Source organism: Sarcophilus harrisii, chromosome 2, assembly GCF_902635505.1.
Source record: "Sarcophilus harrisii chromosome 2, mSarHar1.11, whole genome shotgun sequence".
In the NCBI taxonomy this organism is placed as follows: Eukaryota; Metazoa; Chordata; class Mammalia; order Dasyuromorphia; family Dasyuridae; genus Sarcophilus; species Sarcophilus harrisii.
In genome coordinates, this window is record NC_045427.1 from 33,389,609 (window position 1) to 33,411,788 (window position 22,180).

The window sequence follows — 22,180 nt, forward strand, 5'->3', positions numbered from 1 at the left end:
GAGTCTCAGCGGCAATCCCGCCTTCTGTAGGAGACCTTGCCCTGCCCCCTCCTCTCCCTCACCCCTCCTTCCCACTGAGGCGACCCTTCACTCCCTCTGCAAGCCCCTGCCGTGGGTGAGCACGGAATCCGTTTGTTCTGCCTCTTTGCTGGTCTCTGCACCACTTGATTAGGTGTAGACAGCCCGCAAAGCAACACCCGGACCCCTGCTGTGCCGCTAGGAAATGTATGAATGAAACAGACAATGAAAACGTCAGAATCGGCCCGTTCCCGCTGCTCCTGCCCCTTGCTCTGCGCAGGCACCGGGGGACTGACCCGCTGTTCCCACGCCCAGCAGTGGGGATCCCACTTTCCCAGGATCCCATCCTAAATCGCGCACAGAGGCAGTGCCTAATCATTGCAGGCTGGTAGCGGATCGATCCCGGTGGCCTGCCCCCTCTCTCCCTTGGGACTCGGTCTTGGACGGCTCTTCCCTCTCGGTGGTTCCCTTGTCGCCTCTGCAAGAGGTCCCCCAGCTCCTCTCCAGGGCCAGCCTCCCCATCCTTTCGGGGGCGGGTCTTGAGTTGGACTCCCGGCTCCCTCTGGTCCTTCTTCAATCCCACTCCAGCCCGTTCAGTCCCCGCGCGCGAGCGCGCGTACACACACACAGACACAAACACAAAATCACTTTCAAGCAGTCATACTTCCACGCTAGCCCCTACAGAGCTCACTTTCATGACTGGGTGCAGGCACTTACACTTTCGCACGCTCAGATGCTTCAGCACGTGCGTCCGAGCCAACGCTAATCCCCCTCCACTACCTCGCCCCCTCTCACTCACTCGCAGCGAAGGCCCCCCAAATAAGTGCTCAAGGCTCCAAACCCGGCCGCTTCCGAACCCGAGGTACGCCTGCGCAGATTCAGACTGGAACTACAATTCCTAGTCTGCCTTGCGACTCAGTCGGGTAAGGCCGAGACCTCGGAGATCAAGGACCCGCCTCGAAAAGGATTCTAGGAAATGTAGTTAGAAGGTGGAACTGGAGGCAAGCTTCAAGAACCTGAGACTTCCGACAGCCCGGTGAGTGGGGCGAGGAGGAGGAGGGAGCATTAGTGGTCTGGAAGGAGATAGGGTACTTTAGGAGAGAGCGGGCGGTGAGAGATAGAGGAGAAATCCAAGAGATAAGGCAAAAAAAGAATTGATGGATAGATAGACAGACTACAGACGCGGGTAGACAGAGGACAGGGCAAGAGAGAGGAAAAAAAGAAGAGGAGGAGGGATAGACAGATGAGAGGAGAAAAGAGTCAGAAAGAGAATGGAACCAGGATAGTCAGAATCTTGGAGAATCCTCATGCTCTTTGTCTAAGGGTGTGTCATTACAAGATAGATACATATTTATAAACAGATAAAATAACGTATCTTTACAACACATATATCTATAGGTTTATGTTTATATACCTATGTAGATATAGACATACACACACTGTATGTAGATATAGACATACCCTAACCCTCAGTTCAAAAGCTGTCCCTCTTGTCTGTTTTTCTTGGAGCTGTGTACTGTACTTCTGTATACTACTGTACTCCCTTCTGTATTTCCTGAACTTCTATCTTGAATGACATAGAGAAACTCAAGTCCTTTAAAAAAAATTATATTTATATACTATAATTTGTTCAGTCATTTACCAATTAATGGATATCCCCTTTGGTTCTAATTCTTTATTACTGCAAAAGAACTGCTGTGAATATTTATGTCCCCAGAATTCTTTCTCTCTTTGGGATGTATGCTAAGCAGTGTTTATTTTTCCAAAAGGACCAATGACACCACAGGGTAATGTAACTCACTTGTGAATTGGATTTAAGTGAGGCAGAGTTGCATAGTCTTCAGCCTCACTCTTCCACAGTCATCAAAGTCTGGTGGCAGGATAAAAGCTAGGATGACAGACAATGACCCAGGATGTAGTGGATGACCTTGGTGTCTTGGATGCCTGACCAAACTCTAAGCATTCCTCAGAGTCTATTTCAGCCGCCTCCGTGGCCACTGGAATAAAGTGTTCTCATCTGTCCATTCCAATAGGGGAAGCTTTCACATGCTTCAAGTAGACATTACCCTAAATCACTGACAGGTATACAACCTTTTGATTACCCACAACCTATTTTAGCTAGTCTGCTGAAATGATTTTATTGAGGTATATCCACTGTATACATCAGTTTCTTGAAGCCACAAATGAAAACCAGTGAGACGTGTTGGTGGGCACCAAAGGTAAAGGGGCAGTCTTGGAAAGGGCTTGGCAGCCTTCACAGCAGAGGTGCTGATCCTTCCAGAACACTCGATAATAGTAATAGTGTCTCTTGGTCAGAGTGCATATGTAATTAATGACTTTGGGGTACAATTTCACACTGCTTTCCATAATAACACCTAGATATATCCCCCAAGTGTGTATAGTATACAGTTTCCTAGATGTGGTGTCTTTTTTCTTAAATTAAGTCTCTTTTCATCTCTATTTCTACCCAGTGTGATTAGAATGTTCTTTACAACAGCATGAGGTAAGTCTGCAAGACAAATATGAACTCCTACCATGCCAGTAAAAGTTTTAATAGACAACTGGGGGAAGAGAAATTGAAGCTTGATTAGTAAAGAGAAGTGTAATGAGAAAGCAATGCTAGGACAATTATTTGGGCAGAAGTAATTTCCGTCCTCATGGTCTTTCAAAAATCAGCAATCACATTCACCATTGTATTTTGAAATACCTGGCAGTCTGATCCGAACATGGTGTCTTGAATTCAAGAACATCTTAGCTTTTGTTATCACTGAAGACATTAATTTGGGGGTCTGAACTCCCCATTAGCTTTGGTTCTGTTCCTTCTATTCCAAAACTTATTCTCCTATGTAGAGAAAAATATCAAGGAATGTGCATTTTTGCCTTTTTTGCTCTGATCTCCATCCCACATAGTGGTTATGTGCCTTCTTTAAAGTCTCTTTTCCTCAATTTAATTTAGCGATCTCCAGTGTTTCCTTTATCTTATCAACTTTCTCTGCCCTCAGCTCATTTCTCAGAACTACTTTCTCAAGACCAGTGATAAAGTGGGAGAGCAGTTTCCATAGTTAAGAATTACCTGCACACTGAACTAGTTTCTCAAAGGAAAAGGTTTTGTTGTCATATAAAGCATGAGAAGACCCAAGCAGCATCAGGGGACTGGTTGGTCTAAGGGGGGTACTCCAAGATGGATATTTTATAAGGAAAGAGGAGTGGAGAGAGGAAAATGTTGATACTTTGCTTATTGATTAGACCCGCTCCGGAAAAATGATTATTTCTTAACCACTGGCCAAATTTTGAGAAAAAACAAGGAATAGAAACATACAGCAGGACCCAAGCTACCTAGCATCTGGTCAACTAGGACCCAAGATCCTTGCACCTGTGTGTGCGTGTGTGTGTGTGTGTGTGTGTGTGTATGCGTGTGTGTGTGTGTGTGTGTATGATTAACAATGTCATGTTTACAACTACCCAAGCCCCCTGCACCTATGCTAGTGGGCAACAATTAAAAATTGTCTATTTTCTATCCCTACTCCTCCTCCTTTTTTTTTTCTTTCTCTCTTGCCCCGTCCTCTGTCTACCCGTGTCTGTAGTCTGTCTGTCCCTCAATTCTTTTTTCCCCTCCTCTTAACTACAAATAAAGACCTTCCTGAAACTCATTCCAGAAATACCAGTCCTACAAACACTGCATATGTATGATGATCACAAGACAGGGTTGCATTGATCCAACAAGAAGCTCTAAAACTGACTGTCAGGAGGTCCCAGAGATGCTGATCTACACTATTCCCCAGTCTGTCCAATTACCACTTCCCATCAGAGCGATGGCATTGGCTTGGGCACACAGATTTCATCCATACACACACATACCACACAGTCAATCTAACCTGGGGATGTCAAAGCCACACAATGCAGGATGTTGACAGGAGAGTTAGAACACAAACAGAATTTTAATTTCAGAGTGAGGAAAATGATGTTTGCAAACAGATGCTGTCTTAATAACAAGGGAAGCCTGAAAAACTTTCTCTCTCCAAGAAAAAGCTTCCTTGAACTTTTGCTTCTGAACCCTGCTGGAGGCAAACAGGATAACCACCTTCATTCTGTTATCCTGAGAGACCACCCCCATTAATAACACTACTGATTAAGTTCTCTATAGCGGTAGCTAGATACCCATTCAATTCTAAAATTCTCCATTGTTTCAATTGTCTCAAGCTCTAGGATCTGCCATAAAACTAAGTAACATCAACAAACTGTCTTCGAAAAATCTCCTGATTGTACTAGGGGCTTTTGTCCACTAAGAGAGAGTCTCTTTCTTAGTGATAGTCAGAAATAAACTTTCCTATTTTGTGCCACAGATAACTTGGGTTAGTGAATTCTTATCAAGAGGACTCTGCCTTTCTTGTTTTCCTTCTTCTCCAAGCTGAGGTTCAAATCCCATCATTAAGAAGGAGGATTTAACATGCAGTGCTTTATATACAGAAAAACTACAAGTGATCTGGACCATTAGATAATCATTTTCGGGACAGACAGCATGGCATCCCTGGGTCTTTGGGGAATAGTTTCCAAGTTGATTATCTCATCTTGGATTAATCTAGGTTCAGAATTCGCATTTCAACAAACATAGTCTTAGAGAAGATGGGTACAAATTTATTACTGCTCAGAACCTTGATTTCAATAAGACATAAGAGGAAACTCAGGATAAAAGTAATATAAAATTAACAAACACAGTGATTATCATAACAAACAAACAACATACACCATACATCATCACCATTCTGAGGAAGCATCAACATCTGAATTCCTTGGTTGGAAAGATTTATAGCCACAGGTATTCAGATTCTTGTGTGGGAGCCATTGCTTGACAAGTTTATAAAAGACTTCCTAGCCCAAATCCTCAAAATCCCTTTCCATTAAACAGTTTTTATAGGCTGAGAACAAAGAAGGCACTATGCTAAATATGCTCATTTAATGCAAAACTCTTGGACTAGCAAGATGCTTCATCACAAGAGGCCCACCAAGGAGAACATTTGTCTTTTCTTTTAGGGGGATTATATTTACCTCAGTAACTGTAATGCTGGAGAAACTGAGCAAGAGATTAGAGAGTATTTGATAATTTATTAAATGAAGAGATATACTGGAACCAATGGATCCATGTGCTTTGGTCCCAGGGATGAAGGAGACTATCCTCTCCAAGAATCTAGCAAACAATGTGAGTTCTCAAAGACATATACACGTGGCTCAGATGCAGTGGTAGACTGAGGCAGGGGCAAAGTCCGGGTGCTGAGAGCTGGAATGGGTTTCTGACAGGGTGGGGTGAGCCTCTGGAGATGAGATGACATAATCAGGGGGAGGCTCCCTGGCATCTTGATAAGACAGTATCTGATATTCTAATAGCTTGGGAAGGGGAGAGGCATTTTAATATTTTAAAACATAAGATCTTTTATCCATATCAAATATTCTGATAAAGAGGAAGGGTAAGTTTTGCAGGACTGAACTTTTAGCTGAAGCAGAGAAACTGAGTCAGGACTTGGTCAGGATAATTAGGGAGACTGAGAACTGTGGCATAACAGAACTGACCAGGTTTCCAGGGTAAACACAGGCTTTAGGCTGCATCCCATTGGTTCTCGGGTCCCTGAGAAATAGTTGGGCATTAATCTATTATCTGGCCTCTACCGCTGAGCCTCCGGACGCGCCCCACTCAGCCCTCGCCCCGCATCACTGAAGCACCCACTTCATCTCCAAAGGCTGCTCTAGAACCCCACCTCTGGGACCGGGGACAGGCGCCAATGCATTTAAACAGTTCCTTCGAACCCCTTCCCCGAGTTCTCCAAGGAGTTAGAAATGAACGAAAAAGACCAGACTCGCATCCATTTCCCAGAATCTCTCTGGAAAAATCCTCTCCAATCTGGTCCAGGGGTCTCCCAGGTTTCCAGCCGACGCAGACCGCCCCCCATCTGGAGGCATATTGGGAATTGTAGTTTCTGGTAGATTCCGCGCAGGCGCTGTACTCGGGTGAGGAAGCGGCCGGGTTATCCGCGACGGGAGCACTAGGCGATCCATCTCGCTGCTGGCGGGTGAGGGGAGGGGAGGAGAAGGGACCAGATTGCCAGCGTTCTTGCGGAAGTAGGCGTGGCTGTGTACTGACCGAAAAGGGGGTGTGTGTGAAAATGAGTTTTATTTTGCACTCAGGTGAAAGTGTGAAAAAGGTGGGGGCGTTTGTTGTGGTGCGTGTGAGGGCGCCCGCGTGCATGCTTTTGTCATGCGTATGTCATGCCATACATGCACCCATGTATGTACGCTGCTCCCGCAGGAAGCGTTTCTGTGGGTGAGCGCTCCTGAATACGAAAGTGTGTAAATGTGTGTGTGTGAAAGTGAGCATGTGCAGGAGCAGGACGGGCAGTGGTGGGAGAAGGGAAAGAGGGGGCCAGGAGTCCAACCAAAGACCAGACTGGCCCTGGAGAGGAGCTGGGCCCTCTTGCAGAGGTGACAATGGAGCCCCCTTAGAAAGAAAGAGGACCTTTCAAGATTGAGCTCCGGAAAGGCCGGCCAGGATAGATCAGTCCATCAGCCAGCACGGATTAGACGCCGTCTGTGTGCGTGACTGGGTTGGGCTAAAGGTCCAAAGAAAGGCAGGAGCTCCCCTGCTGGGTGTAGGGACCGCGGGTCAGCCCCCCCGGTGCCTACGCAGAGCAAGGGCCAGGAGCAGCGGGAACGGGCCGATTCTGACATTTTCATTGTCTGTTTCATTCATACATTTCCTAGCGGCACAGCAGGGGGCCGGGTGTTGCTTTGCGGGCTGTCTACACCTAATCAAGTCGTGCAGAGACCAGCAAAGAGGCAGAACAAACGGATTCCGCGCTCACCCACGGCAGGGGCTTGCAGAGGGTGTGAAGGGTCGTCTCAATGGGAAGGAGGGGTGAGGGAGAGGAGGGGGCAGGGCAAGGTCTCCTACAGAAGGCGGGATTGCCGCTGAGACTCAGGAGGAGCTGGGAGAACCGGGAGGGGCTGGCCAGGCTGAAACTCCCAGGGCTAGGGGATAGCTCACCTAGTTGCGGGGTGGAGGGTTGTGGGAGAGGTACAGCCAGAGGATCCAGAGCAGAGGGAAGAACCCTAGAAATGGCTGAGAAATATCAGAAGACATCGCATTGGATTCAGGAGGCAGTAGGGAGCCACAGGAGTAGGGGAGAGACAGGTGAGATCAGGCTTTAGGAGTGTGAGAGTGAAGAGAGAAGAGGCAGGAGCCTGCGCTGGGGTAGTGGCTGTGTGAGTGGAGGTGGGGTTGTAGGGATGAGATGGGAAGAGAAATGGTAAGATTTCACAGGAGGTAAGAGGTGAGGGAAGGGGAGCCCAGAATGACCTCAGAGTTTGAGCCTGAATGATGGGACAGGAAGGAGGAAACTGAGGATTAGGAGAAACCTCAGGGGAGAGAGAATGAATTCTGGCTTGGACAGGCTGAGTTTGGTATAGCACATCTGCAGAGCCAGGAAGCATCTGCTTCAACATGATGATGACAGCCTTGGAAGTTAATGAGGTCACCGTCAGGCTCTGTGGAGGGGGCGCAGCTGAGGGCACTTCTGTGCCTGGGGGATCCCCCATGGTCAGTGAGTAGGGCCCAGAAGAAGACTGGGGAGGGGTCATGAACACCTGGGGAGGGGAGAGTGACCAGAAGGAGACAGGTGAGCAGAGTGGTCAGAGGCTCCCGGATAATGTTGTAGCCAAAGGGGCCATGCTGGAGCAAGAGCTCCCAGGCTAGTCCTCATCCCTCCCAAAGAATGGAGATTAATCTAATAGAAGCTGGGCTTGAGGAGGCCCTGCTGCCCCTCCAGGATCCCTGCTCCCTCTTCTAGATGTCTCCTGGTAGTTCTTAATAGTCATTAAATTGATTGTCCTCCCATATAGCAGAATGATAATTAGCCATTCATGATTAGTGATTAAGTTAATAGTTTTTAATAATATAATAGTTCTTAATGCTCATTAAAGTTAGACTGTTTCTTGACTGGGTCTAGAATTTTGCTAGAAATCAGTCAAGCTCGCTGACCTATAGTATATAAATTTTCCATTTTTGAAAACTGGGATAACCTTTGTCTTTGCCCAGTCCTTTGGCACCTCTCATGTTGTTTACACTCTTTTTGAGTTCCCTGAGAATGACTTCAAAAAACCGCCTCTCCCATGACTTTCAGTGGCTTGGTGAGTGAGGCTATGTGACTGAGTTGTCATTTTTCACAGAGGTACAATCAGCTGCTTCTGCTCATTTGCTACTCTTGAATCTTTTCCAAGTGAGTGAATTTTAATCAAAGTTCACACTAGGAAGGAAGGAAAAGGCAATCCCTGTAAAAATAAAACAAAACAAAACAAAACAACAACAAAAACAAAAAACAAAAAATGCACACACAAAATAAATGTATCCAAAACAGTATCCAAAGATAATATATCCAAAACATTAAATGATATGTTTTAAAACCAACCAGATATAGAAAGAAAGCTGAAATTCTGCTAGCTTAGAAAAGGTGATTGACAGGTCTACTCCCGTGACATTTCCTAGCTTTCCCTTTTTACACCAGAAAAGTTCATCTTTGACCTATGTTAGGAATAATTTTTCATTTTTAAGGGACTTTTAGAGTAGTTACCAGACAAGAAGTTACCTAGACTTCCAGTTCTATATTTTGGGTAATTTGAGCACTATAATTTCCTAAGGAAAAGAAAAGGGAAGTTGGGGAGGGAATCTGACTGATGCTAGCTGAGTTCAGATATATTCTCAAGGAAAAGAATTTTTCCTTCATGTTCTTGGCTGCATCTTAGATCTCTCAGTAGTACAGATGATCCAAGGGACAAAATCTGTGGTTTGTTCATGGCCTGGATTTCTGATTAAATCCTTTAATTCACATATTTTACTCTGGTTTCTCATGCACACAGCCCAGCTGAATGGTCCTCCCTCTGTAACAATAATGGGCATGTGGAGAGAAGGGAAATTACCCCTAAAAGATTTAGGGAAACAAAGCAGTACTGTTCACCATCCTGATTTCTTTCTCCTCCTTCAGTTCTGCCTTCTTAGTGAGTGCTCTGCTCGTCCCCAAGAAAGAACAATTCCCCAAGAAAGAAGGAAATGACTTCAGTGCTCCTAACAGCCCAATCTCAGGTGAGTTAGGCCTTTTTTCCCCCACTCTCCTGAAATGCCATCTTTTTTTTTTCAAAGTGTAGAGGCTTCTCTTTACTTTGTCTTTGATCAAGTTGCATCTAGGATCTGAATCTCATTTCTTGTCCATTGTAGACTGGTGGGATTCTTCCAGATGATAGAATATAGAGAGAGATCTTTAGTATTGGAAAGAATAGTCTAATACTCTAATTTGATAGACGAGGAAGCTGAGGCACAGGTGACAGATAAATTATTTTACTCAAGTTCATCTGGGTCTTAGAATACCCTTAGAATATCCCACTTACTCAGTGTTTTTAATTCTGACTGCCCCTTTGACTACTCACTCATTGGTATGTTCAATCCAGTGTATAGTCAGTGTTGAGCTAAATAAGCCTCAAACTTTATTCCTGTCATCAAATAGTCTTGAGGCAGCAGGATATATTCACCAGAAGTAATTTTTTTAAAGTTTTGATATATTATGTAAAACTTCATTTTATTATTGTCTGTATCCCCTATATTGTACAGTTCCAGAAAACCTATAGGTGAAACAGGATAAATGAGTAGTTCTGGCTGGGAAGGTTTCATATTATAAAATCTTGATAGTTTTGAAAGCAAGGATGAGGGCACAAATTACAAATTAGCATGTTAGTATAGCATATTAGTATATAAATTAATAGCATTTCATTGATTTAGAGCTGGAAGGATATCCCGTGCCATCCATCTAGTCCAAATACCTCATTTTATAGATGACAAAACAGGACCAGAAAGGTCGTGATTTGGCAAAGATCACACAGGTAATAATTGGCAGAGCTATGATATGAATGCATTAAATCTTTTGAAAAATTTTTGCTAATATCCTTTCCCACTTATGAGTTAGAATCAGGGGACTGCAGCGTGCATAGAAATTTCACAAGTACATCTTCTCTTGGCATCACAGATCTGACGCTAGGAGAGATCTCAGAGGCTATAAATTCCAGGCCTCTCACTTTACATTTGAGAAAACTGAGGGTCAGGGAGGACAAGTGTCTTGTTCAAGATCACACAGGAATCATAAGTCTCAGAGGTAGGATTTGAATACAGGTCCTCCGCTTTCAAAGCAATTTTGCTCCTTCCACAGTACTTCTCTCCCTTTTTTTTTTTCTATACATTATGTTGCATTTCTACATTTTCTACATTTCTATGCATTTTGTTTGAGCTAAAGCATTTATTCTCATGGAATTGAAATAATTTGTTTTGCTTTTTGTGACATTGTCTTTGAAGTGTCTGGTTATACTCTAACCTTTTGACTAGCGCTGTTCTTTCTCCCCCTGTACCTTAAGGAGTACAGAGGCAGAGAGAACATGCTCCATCTGCCCCAATGTTGCCCTTTTTGTGGTAGAGAAGAACTGAAGGCATCATGAATTCTTATCAGTTGGGAAGTGGTTGATTGTGATGTTTTAACATAAAATGAAGTTGTGCCATGAGCTATGATGAGCATGAAGGCTTCAGAGCAATGTTGGAAGGTGTGTGAATTGATACAAATTGAGGAATAGAATTTAAAAGTTGAAAGAAATGGTCCCATCTAGTCTCACTCATTCACCAATCAGATTGTGAATTAACTCCTAGAGAACAGGAATCTTTTTTTTTTTTTTTGGTCTGTCTTTGTGTTCCAAGCACTTAGCACAGTGACTGGCATATAGTAAATATTTAATAAATGCTTGTTGGTGGGAATGGACAAAATAAATGCCTACTATAACAAAACTGAACGGTGGTCATTCAACTTCTGTTTAAAGATACGACAATTCACTATCACTCCGTGGTAGTTTCTCTTTTTCTCTTTTGTGTACCTCTGATTGTTAAAATGCTTTTCTTGATTAGAATCCTAATATATTTAAATCCATTGCACCTCATTTTTCCTTTTGGGAGAAACAATATAAGACTGATTCTTCTTGCAGAGAATCAGCCTTCAAATTTTTGTTGTTGTTTGAGTCATTTTTCAGTTATGTCACACTTTTTGTGTCCCATTTGGAGTTTTCTTGGCAAAGAAAATGGAGCTATTTGCATTTCGTTCTTCAGCTTATTTTATAGATGAGGCAAACAGGGTTAAATGACAGGCCCAGGGCCTCCCAGCTAGTAAGTGTTTGAGGCTAAATTTGAACTCAGGAAGATGAGTACTCTTGACTTTAGATGCAGCATATTGTACCTATTGTGCCACCTCGCTGCTCAGTTTTAACTAATGCACATATTAGCTAGAAATCAGCTCTACTTCTAGTCTAGGTGACTAGAAGAGAGTCACTTAGTCTTTTCTACATCAAAGAGTTAGAAATTATCTATACATTATCACTTTTAAACTCATTGTTACACTGTAACTGAATGAGAGCATCTCTCCTCTCAACCACAAATGTCACATCAGTCTTGATATCTAGAGTTGTTGATCTCTTCCAAGATATTTTCAATGACTTGAGCTGCCTTCCATGGGCAATGGTAAGGTTGTGAAACTTTCTGACCTTCAGAACTCCAAGGCCACCTAGACAAGTAGGTCTGGCTTTTCTACCAGTATTGGTGGCCGGTTTCCATGGAGCAACTGAAACAACATTGACCTACAATGCTGCCCAAGTGGGATGGGAGAAGCTTGATGGGGCTTCTTTGCCTTCTGTGGTAGCCCTTTAGCTTGTAGTCTTAAGATAACTGTTGTTATCAGTCAACATTTCTGGATTTTGGGCCTTGAATCCTGCCTCTTCCCTAGACTGGTGCTGACCATCTGCCCCCATTCACTCCACTGTCCCACACTGGAAAAGTGGCCTTCCTGGCAGGAACCAACCCACCCCTGCTCTGACTTTCCCATCACTGTCTCAGGGGGACACATCTCTCTTTCCAGCTTCTTTTACTGCTTTTTATTAAATAAGAATTTCAGAATTGTAAAAAAAATAATAATAATAAAAAGAAAATTTCTTAGGTTTCTTCCATAAATATCCTCAACAAACTAGATGAGTATTCAGAGTGCCTGATTAATCAAGCATCAAAATTATAGATAATATTTGTAACATGCTCTAAAGTTTGTAAAGTGTGCAAAGCACTTTACAGATGTAATTTCATTTATTCCTAGACAAGTCATTTTCAATGCTCTAGGAAGCTCTTTAGGACAATACATTTCAGAGATGGTAGAACCTGCTGTGGCAAAGGAAGTGAAATCAGGGCTGTGGCACATAGTCCTTTTCCTCAACTGTTAGCACTTTCTGGTGGAATACTGTTCTTATCCCCATTTTACAGATGAGAAAGATGTTGTCAGTTCTCTTTCTCATGAATGAAAGTATCATTCCGAAACTTGCCACCAGATGAAATATGGGTCCAAGTCAATAGCCAGGTGAGGGGTGACTGACAAGAGACTAGTTTACCAAGATTTGATGATACTTGGTACATTTATAAGCCACTATAAATGTGTGATTTTCCTGTTACCATCCCTGCTTTTGATGTGTTTGGGGGGGTGTTGTGGGCTGGGCCAGCCTCAGGCCAATGCCCTGGTAGTTTAGATTTGACATGAACACAAACAGAGACTCCCTTTGGCCTTTAATGAAGCAGTTAACAAAAGCAGGGTTATTTAGCCTTAGAAGGAAAAGAATATTCAGAAAGGATGGGCATCCAGGGTTCAACTGATTGATGTACCCATCTGTTCCACCAGCCAAGCATTAGAGAAGGTACCTGGAGTTTCTCAAAAGGTAGTTTGGTACTCAGGTGACCAGGAGGTGATATCAGCAGCCTAAGCCGTTCATCCCTTGGGCCAATCAATTCTCTAGGTTGGTCTCAATACCTTTTAAGGAAAAACTGATTTGGGTGGAAGCAGAAATTGTTCCGGTGACAGGAGTTTGCAAGCATGATTCACTTTGGGCTCAGTGTGGGAGCTCATATGTAAGGCCAACTTTTAGCAGGAAACTTTTCTATAATATTGAGTCTAGTATAAAATGATGCATCCAGTAAGTCATTTCTCCAGAAATACTAAAATTGTGCTCAGTGCTTTGAGAAACATATCGAACTTTACCTTCTGCTAATTTCATGTCTTCTTCCTATTCCCTATGAAGGCTGACCCCAAATGAGCAGGTGTCTTGTTTGCTATTTCAGATCCCACTGACATTCCAGGATGTGGCTGTGGACTTCACCTGGGAGGAATGGGGACTCTTGGAACCTTCTCAGAAGGACATGTACTGGGATGTGATGCTGGAGAACTATGAGAATTTTGTCTCTCTTGGTAAGGTCAGCTCTCCCCTAGACACTTATCAACTTCCCTTCATTTCCTCGTGGCTGATTGATACCTGAAGTACTTCCTTTCCCATGAAGGGATAATGTCCTGAATGCATATGATGGGGAGTGTCTTCACAGGTGTTTGGTACCCAGAGTCACTACTTAAGTGAAAAGTGTTTGTATTGTATAATAGAAAATCATCAGTAGCTTTAGTGGGCTACCCTTAGGGCTGCATACCTCTCTTACTGGCTGTTCATTCAAATCTGCGAATTGCCCCCCAAAGAGCCAGTGTAGATACTTGGAAAATGTCACCAGTTTGCATTCTCTTAGCTAAGAGTGTTTTAGAATAGAGTCATTTCCTTTGAGCTGGTGACCCATACCCTCATATTTTCTGATAATACAATATGGAGACTTCAGGAGTCCTTAGTACTCCATCTGGTATTGCCTTTCATGGCTTTTATTCCCAATGAGAACTAAGGCAGGATTGAATTCTGAGTTCTCTCTCTGACCTCCTCACTCTCCCTTTATCCCCCCCCCCCCTCCACACAAGGAGGTGTTCCTCTTTCCATACCAGATGTAATTTCCCAGATGGAAAGAATAGAAGCTCCATGGAAAGCAGAGGGAGGAGTCCTCATTAGTACTTTCTTAGGTGAGTAAGTGAAGAACGGAAAACACTGTAAGCACCATCACAAATGATCATTGGTCTCTGCTGGACAGGGAGCTCTCCTTAAGGATTCTTAGGTCTTTTCAGAAGTGCTTTTTCTATTTCATTTAAGTTTTCTCCCGTGAACTCATCTTTCACTTAAAATATTATTTTTCTGAACATCCTCCACTCATTCTTAATCACTTTGAGAAAATTTTTTCTTTTTTTTTAATGCTAATCTTTACCTTATACTCAGAATCCCATAATTTTTTCTCCTCCTGTTTAATTTTTCTTTACAACTTTAACACCTCTTTTCAGAACTGCTTTTCTGGAATTTACAGTGTACAAAATCCTTTCTTTTTTTCATCTCCTTTATCTCTTTCCCCCTCGTTCTCCTATTCCTCTTTCACTTTTTGTACCCCCTTTCATCCTTGTCATCTTCTTTCTATTCCCTCTTATCTCTTACATTTCCTCTTATAGAGGGTACTACATTCACATTGACTGGACATCTCCAGACATCTACATTAACTTTCCAAACATCTCCATTTTAAAATATCACCTTCCCCCAGAAGACCCATTTGGAATTTGATTGGGTGAAGAAAGGAATGAAGCATTTTTGATAGGGAAGAATGATATAAAAAGCAATCTAGGCAATAGTGACTATTTGACTGAAGCTTATGATGCCCTGTCGGTTCCCTTCAGTGTTTCCTTGAGGAATTGACTATATTATATGGGTGGAGGTAATAACAATTATTGGAAAGGGAAATGCTATTATGAAGTTTATATTTTGGGAAAATCATAATGTCATCTGTGAAGTGGTTAGTTTGGAAGAGGAAATAACTATGGACATTTGAATGGCTAAGTAACTCAGTTGTGAGATGAAAGCCATGAATCTGATCCTAAGCCACTTCTGCCAATCCTTTGTTGTTTTCTGACTTTTATACTTACTCCTATCTCCTTTCCTCTTTCCCTTCAGTAACCCTCTCCATCTCCCAGGCACACACTTCTAGATGAACTCTGCCCTCTCCTACCAGAAGTGAACACTCCAGATGTTGGTATCCTCAGGACAGAGTAGAATCAGGATATCACCTCCCTTGTATGGGACCCCAAGCCACTTTGTATACCCTGAAGTCACATTAGCTGGTTTGCTAGTGTGTCAGGGTGGAATATCATGAAATTCTCCTGAATTGTCCTTAAATCACATTAGGTGCTCTAACTATCAAATCAAACCAGTGATATTCTGTGATGCTACATTCCAATCCATTAAAATCCACTTTTTTTAAGTGAACTTTGATGAGAGAGCCCTTTCTCCTTTAACTTGTGTTTCTGATGTTTTATGACCCAAGTATAGAACTTTATGTATAACATCATGAGCTTAAGCTTATTATATTGAACTTAACATTTTAGTCTGTCAGGATCTTTAGTCATCCTAACCTATATTCCATAGTATTAAGCTTTTGATCATTCACACATATGATAAACCTGCCATTTGTGTTTTTTCTAAGTCATGATTAAAATGTTAAATGCAGAGCCTAGGATCCCTTTGGTAACTTGAGGGAATTCTTTCCAGGCTGACATCTAGATAATAGTGATTCCTCGTTGGGTCTTATCATACTACCTTATTTGTCTACCTTATTTTTCTGTTGTCTGGCCAATACCTCTCCCTGTTCATAAGAATAGCTTGAGAATATGAAAAATCACTGCTTATTGGTGGTCCGTATTTACCCTGGGGTCAACTAATAATCCCAGCCTTTTTGAATTTACTTCTCAACTATGTATCTATAATCTTCCACTTGTACAGTCAATGTCTTGAGTACAGGAATATGCATTTATTAAATAGCAAATTGTTTTTTCTAGCTCATCTCCTTGAGTTTTTTTTTAAATCCTAATTCTTATTAGCTACCTCACATACCTTCATTTCAGCAATATTGGTAAGAATACTCTCTTTGATTTCATTAGTTTTTTATATTGAATAAGGATAAGGTAGAGAAACTACCAATGAATGTTGGTCCCTTCTGTGCTTCTTCTAGACTATGTAAGTTTCCTAGAACACAGAAGTTAAATGACTTGATATGTAACCTATGCCAGAGAGGAACTTGATCCTGGGTCTTTCAGATTCTCAAACCACCAAGATAGAATGCCTCTCTTTGTGTAAATGAGAGTGTCTTCTATTATTTGATCAAAAATGATGAATGGGGAAAGACCAAATCCACAATTCTCAGGCATAAAACAAAAAGAAACATATTGCAGATTCACAACAAATCCATATTTAAGATTTGGGGAAAGGTTATTTGAGCATCTACAAATTCACTGAGTTGTACTCTCATCTAACCCACATTTGTTTAATCTATTCAACTATTTCCTGAGAGATGAGTTTTTCCAAATAGGTTGTTGAAATCTAGCTACCTTGATGCCTACAGTAATTCCTCATCCACCAGCTCAGTCATCTTATAAAAATGTTAGTTTGCATAATCTCGTTATTGAATTTATGTTTTAATGTAGGAATCAACACTTTTTCCCCTAAGCAATTACAAATCATTGGTCATCTAGTAGGTTTATTCCTGTATTTTCCTGGAAATTATCTTGCAGTTTATCAGAAACTGGTTTCTAAAATGAAAATATTTCTTTCTAACCACATAGAGAGCTCCATAAAGGGAGATTATTTGCAAATTTTTGATTGTGATATCAGGTTAGATTGACAGAAGGGAAATCAAAAGATACAGTCTTGACAGGTATCAATCACTAAATTAGCTCCTTAGCTGCTAGGTGCATTGTAACTATTTCCTTGCCAGCTTTTGATCATCTACACATTTGATACACCTACCTCTGTGTTTTCTTCCAAGTCACTGATTAAAATGTTAAATTCAGAGCCTAAGATAGATCCTTTTGGTTGGGCTTAAAATTCCCTAGTAGCAATGATTATTCTGCTTTTTCCATACTAGTTAACTTTAAGTAAAAAGACTTTCCAAGCTGGGAGAAAATGGATATTGACATGTTTTTGTTGTTTTCAGATTCCCTTAGTCAGAAGACAAGATGTGAAACCAAGGAGACAACTGGGAAGCAGGATATTTTTTTGGGAGAACTATTTAAAGAGAAATTTGTAAAGGAAGGGCCCTGGCATTCCATATGGGGAGAAACTTGGGATTGTGGTGACAGGTTAGATAGGCAGAAAGGAAACCAAGAAACACAGTCTCAGGAGGTAACAATCCTTAATGAATCTGTTTGTGAATATAATATATTTGGGAGAAAGCTCAACCTGGGGTCAGTTGTTATTCCACAACAGAGAGTTCATGTAGGTTCATGTAGGAGTCTTCCTAAATACAGTACACTTGGAAGGAGTTTAAAGCAGTTTTTTGATCCACTTAAACCTAAGAGAATCTCCATTGGGAAAAAACTCAAGTATAGTAAATGCAAGAAGCCCTTCAGTTATAAGTCAAACCTTATTTATTACCATAGAAACTACCCTCAGGGGAAACCCCATAAATGTAATGAATGTAACAAAGCCTTTAGCAAGAAAGGAAGCCTTAGTGCGCATAAACTAATTCATACTGGAGAGAAACGGTTTGAATGTAGTGCCTGTGGAAGAGGCTTCAGATATCATTCATCTCTTAAACAGCATCAAATAATTCATACTGGTGAGAAACCCTATAAATGCAGTGAATGCGGGAAAGGCTTTAGCCAGAGAGGAATCCTTAAGACACATAAAATCAGTCATACTAGAGAAAACCACTTAGAATGTAATGTATGTGGGAAAGGCTTCAGATACCGTGCATCCCTTAGGGTACATAAGAAAATTCATACTGGAGAGAAGCCACATATATGTAATGAGTGTGGGAAAGCCTTCAGCCTGAAGGGAAATCTTAGAACGCATAAGAGATTTCATACGGGTGAGATGCCTTTTGAATGTAATGAATGTGGGAAAGCCTTCATCCTGAGAAGAGATCTCAACAAACACAAGAGAATTCATACTGGTGAGAAACCCTATGTATGTAACGAATGTGGGAAAGCCTTCAGATGGAATGGAAGTCTTAAATCACATAAGAGAATTCATACTGGAGAGAAACCCTATGTATGTAATGAATGTGGGAAAGCATTCACCAATTATCAAAGTCTAACTCATCATCAAATATTTCATACTGGAGAGAAAACCTTTCAGTGTAATGAATGTGAGAAAGCTTTCACTCAGAGAGCAAACCTTAATAGACATAAAAGAATTCATACTGGAGAGAAACCCTATATATGTAATGAATGTGGAAAGGCTTTTATTGTCATGGGAAACCTTAAAAGACATATGAGAATCCATACAGGAGAGAAACCTTATAAATGTAATGAATGTGGAAAAGCGTTCACCAATCATCAAAGCCTAATTCATCATCAAATATTTCATACAGGAGAGAAAACTTTTCAGTGTAATGAATGTGAGAAAGCCTTCACTACAAAGGGAAACCTTAATATACATAAGAGGGTTCATACTGGAGAGAAACCATATGTATGTAATGAATGTGGTAAGTCATTTAATGTGAAGAGAACTCTGACTATGCATAAAATAACTCATACTGGAGAGAAACCCTATGAATGTAGTGAATGTGGGAAAGCATTTAGCCAGAAGGGAAGTCTTAAAAGACATAAGAGAATCCATACTGGGGAGAAACCCTATAAATGTAATGAATGTGGAAAGGCTTTTACCAATCAACAAAGTTTAACTTACCATCAAGTCTGTCATACCAGGGAGAGACCTTTTCAGTGTAATGAATGTGGGAAAACCTTCATCCAGAAAGGAAAACTTAATAGACATTCCATAACTCATAAGGGAATGAAACTCTACATCTGTAATGAATGTGGAAAAGCCTTTAACCAGATGGGAAATCTTAATACACATAAAATAACTCATAGTGGAGAAATACAATTTGAATTACTTAATGCTAGGAAGCCATAAAATACATAAAAGAATCCACATAAATAAATAAAGGTGAAAGCCTTCAAGTATTATCAAAGCCTAAATTACCATCAATATTTCATACTGATGAGAAAGCATTTCTCTATAATGTTCAAAAGCTTTCACGTAAAAGGAAACTTAATTCATGTGAGAGAATTCATTCAGTGAGATGCCTGTTCTATTTATTTAGTATAGGAAAACTGACCAAAATTCAAGATCCATTTCATTTTATATTCAAGGGAAACCATTTCAGTCTGATGATTGTACTCAAAGAACCTCAGAATTTTTAGTGGAGACAAATATCATGTTCAAATGTTACTGTACATAATGAAATTCACAAAACCTCCCTTGTCCCTTTTGAATAAAAACAGGAAAATATTCAGGTTCGGGCCATATCAGATAATTTGTACTGAAGTAACGTCCATTTAAATTTAAGAAAACTTGAGAAAGTCTTTAGAAAAAGTACAGCATGTCCAGGCATATTGAATGAGTACTCACTCATCTTTAAATGAATTAAAATTCATTCACGGACAAGCTCTTTTAAGATAACTGACAGTAACCTCACCATAAGTCAAATCAGTGATTGATACCAAGGGAGTAGAGTTCTGAGAGCCTAATGTACTTTCTTAGAAAACTATTCAGAGAAGCAGGGAGAGAGTCAAGATGAATTCATATAGAAGATAGATTAACTTACTCTACTTTTCCCTAAAGAGATGAAAAAATAGATGTTGTAAAGAGGCATATTTTGGTTTATTATATGTAAGGAGGTCTGAAAAGTTTGAGTCTAAGTGGAAAGCAGCAATTGGGCATAGAAAATAATGATGGGATTGTGTGACCTACATGTTTCAACTGAGTCTCATTTTAACTCTCGGTTTGAGTTGAGTTGCATGCTATTCATAGAAGATCTTAAATATAAAATTGGTCTAAAGCCCCAGTCAACATATACTCCCATAGAAGCTTAAGAGCCATTGTTTGAGATGATGCCTTTTGCGGATATAGATTTATGATCAGCAACATAATAGGAGTTATGAGGGATGGTCTAACCCAAAGTCAAATCGTGATGAGAGCCATGGGTTTACAGTTGGCATCAGACAATTGGATTCAAAAGAAAAGACAACTTCAGAGGGCATCTTATTGGATTTTGTTAGTTTCCCAGACAAATGTCATGTATATAATAATTCCAAGTTGTGCATTAAGAATATTAGCCTGCCCCTTATAAATTAAGAACTTCTAAACATTGTACTTCTATTAAGAATAGAGAGCAGAAGGGTATCCCTTAATGCTGGAACTCCTGCACAGTTTAACACAGTAAACATGAAATCATCAGAAGCAACACAATAGAGTTGAAATGTGACAATCACCAGAAAACAGAGATGCATTGCCCCAGTCATACATGTGCTGTGGCTACATCTGTAGCTGATTTTTTTCCCTTAACATGTGTCCCTTTGTGTGTGCCTTCCATTTGTCTTCCCAGTCTATGCGAGTACTATGTGAATATTATTTCCATCCGTTTTTGTAACCTGTGGGATATGCACCCCATGTACATGTGGGGTACGTTTTGTTGCTTTCTTTACTATGCAATTTGATTAAATTTTGTTTTGAATTAGTGTGTCTTATGTTTGTCTGATAAACGTAAACACATTTGTTGCAACATGGGAGCTGTGTTTTCAAGTAAGCATTCATTCATAGATAAATTCAAATTTGGGGAAGATTTTCTAGTGGACTACACTGAAAGAAGAAGTTATTATATTGAGGGAAAGCATGACAATAGACCCAGCTAAAGGCAGAGTAGACTTCTTCAAAGTTAATAGTTTCCCTAACAATAATGGTCCTAAATGGTAGGTGGAAGATCCAGATGATCTTCCATCATAGTTAGCTAATTACAAAAGCTGCCATTTATATAGCACTTTAAGGTTTTGAAAGCCCTTCATAAGTATCTCATACACAAACAATCCAGGGATGTAGGTTCTTTAATTATCCATTTTACAGATGAAGAGACTGAAGCAGACATTTCAGGTGACTTGTCCAGGATCACAGCTTCTGTCTTAGGTGGAAATTGAAGTTGGATTTCCTTACTCAGTGGCATACATTGTGTCATCCACTACTTTTTTTTTTTTTACTTCTCAAGATAATAACAGAGGTTCCCATGTAGGTACAATAAAAGGACTACATACCCTATAAAATCTTTCCCAACTTAGATTCTTTTATTTGACTCCAGTGGTTAGACTAGGAAAATACGTGAGTAGGAAAGTCCTAAGGGCAAAGACAATATATGATTGAAACAAAGTAGGATGGGAAAATTGGGAAAATGAATGAAACCCAAAATAGAAAAAGATGATTTAGGGGGAGAAGTGAATAACTAGCTAAATGTCCATAATTCCAAGAAAGATTAATAAGAGATTCTATAGACTAAGCCCTCAAAAAATCCTAGTCATGACTTGGTCCTGGAGGGGACCTTCAGGCTACAGCTTTCAACCAAAAGTCAAACTGGCAATTTTTTTGTTGTTGTTATAAGTTAGACTAGATGTCTATCAATGTTGTTTCTCTATTTTCAAATCCCATTAATTGATTATGAACCTAACCAGAAGATCTTAAAGGAAATAATGTTGACTTGAAGTGGTGTATAGATATATGCTATAGTAGGAAAGGAAAAAAAAAACAATCTATGATAACAATATAAAGTAAAACGGTTAGGTAACAAGTTGGTGAAATGTAGAGGTATTAGTACTACATAATTGGTTAAAGGCCCTTCTCTCCAATGTGTTTTTGAATCATATCAGTTGTGTCCAATTCATTATGATTTCATTTGGGGTTTTCTTGGCAAAGATACCAGAGAGATTTGTCATTTCTTTCTCTAGGTTATTTGTACAGACAAGGAAATTGAAGCAAATCGTTAAAAGTTTTGCCTAGGATTACACAGTAACAGATTAGCCTTCCTGAATTTAATTAGGTACACCACCTAGCTGCCCTTCCTTTTTGTTAGCAATTGATAAACTATTTTGTAGGGAGTTTATTTTACTATTATGAAGTATTATGTTATATCAATATTTTTTTTTTAAAAATGTCATGGATCAAAGAAGCAAGACATCCTTTCAAAAAGAAAACAAACCTACATCAAGTGAAAACATATATGAGACAGTAAGTAGGATTTTATTTTACATTATACTTAAACATTATACATTAAACTTAAACTTTATATTGTTCTTAAATATCTTGCTCGGGCTTTTTTTGGTCATACATATTGAAT

General features: G+C 40.5%; 2 protein-coding genes across 3 annotated transcripts in view; one reads left to right on the forward strand and one right to left on the reverse strand.

Moving 5' to 3' along the window:
* Positions 1 to 7,602, reverse strand: part of LOC100928341 — a 43,174-nt gene extending 35,572 nt beyond the window's left edge. The window contains exons 1-2 of the mRNA XM_031949214.1: positions 7,488 to 7,602; positions 6,870 to 7,051 (exon numbers count right to left, since the gene is read on the reverse strand). Coding sequence (XP_031805074.1) covers positions 6,870 to 7,051; positions 7,488 to 7,602 — 297 coding nt within the window. The remainder of the gene's footprint in view (positions 1 to 6,869; positions 7,052 to 7,487) is intronic.
* Positions 974 to 21,748, forward strand: LOC100928084 (zinc finger protein 345-like). 2 transcript variants are annotated; one of them, XM_031957139.1, is made up of 5 exons: positions 974 to 1,054; positions 9,045 to 9,142; positions 13,235 to 13,361; positions 13,905 to 14,003; positions 17,009 to 21,748. In XM_031957139.1, exons 2-5 carry the CDS (start codon positions 9,110 to 9,112, stop codon positions 18,931 to 18,933), a joined length of 2,184 nt encoding a protein of 727 aa, XP_031812999.1. In that variant the 5' UTR covers positions 974 to 1,054; positions 9,045 to 9,109; the 3' UTR covers positions 18,934 to 21,748. The 2 variants fall into 2 exon arrangements, with proteins under 2 accessions (XP_031812999.1, XP_031813000.1); XM_031957140.1 differs by lacking the exon at positions 974 to 1,054 and adding an exon at positions 6,007 to 6,080.
* Positions 21,749 to 22,180: the final 432 nt, after the last annotated feature.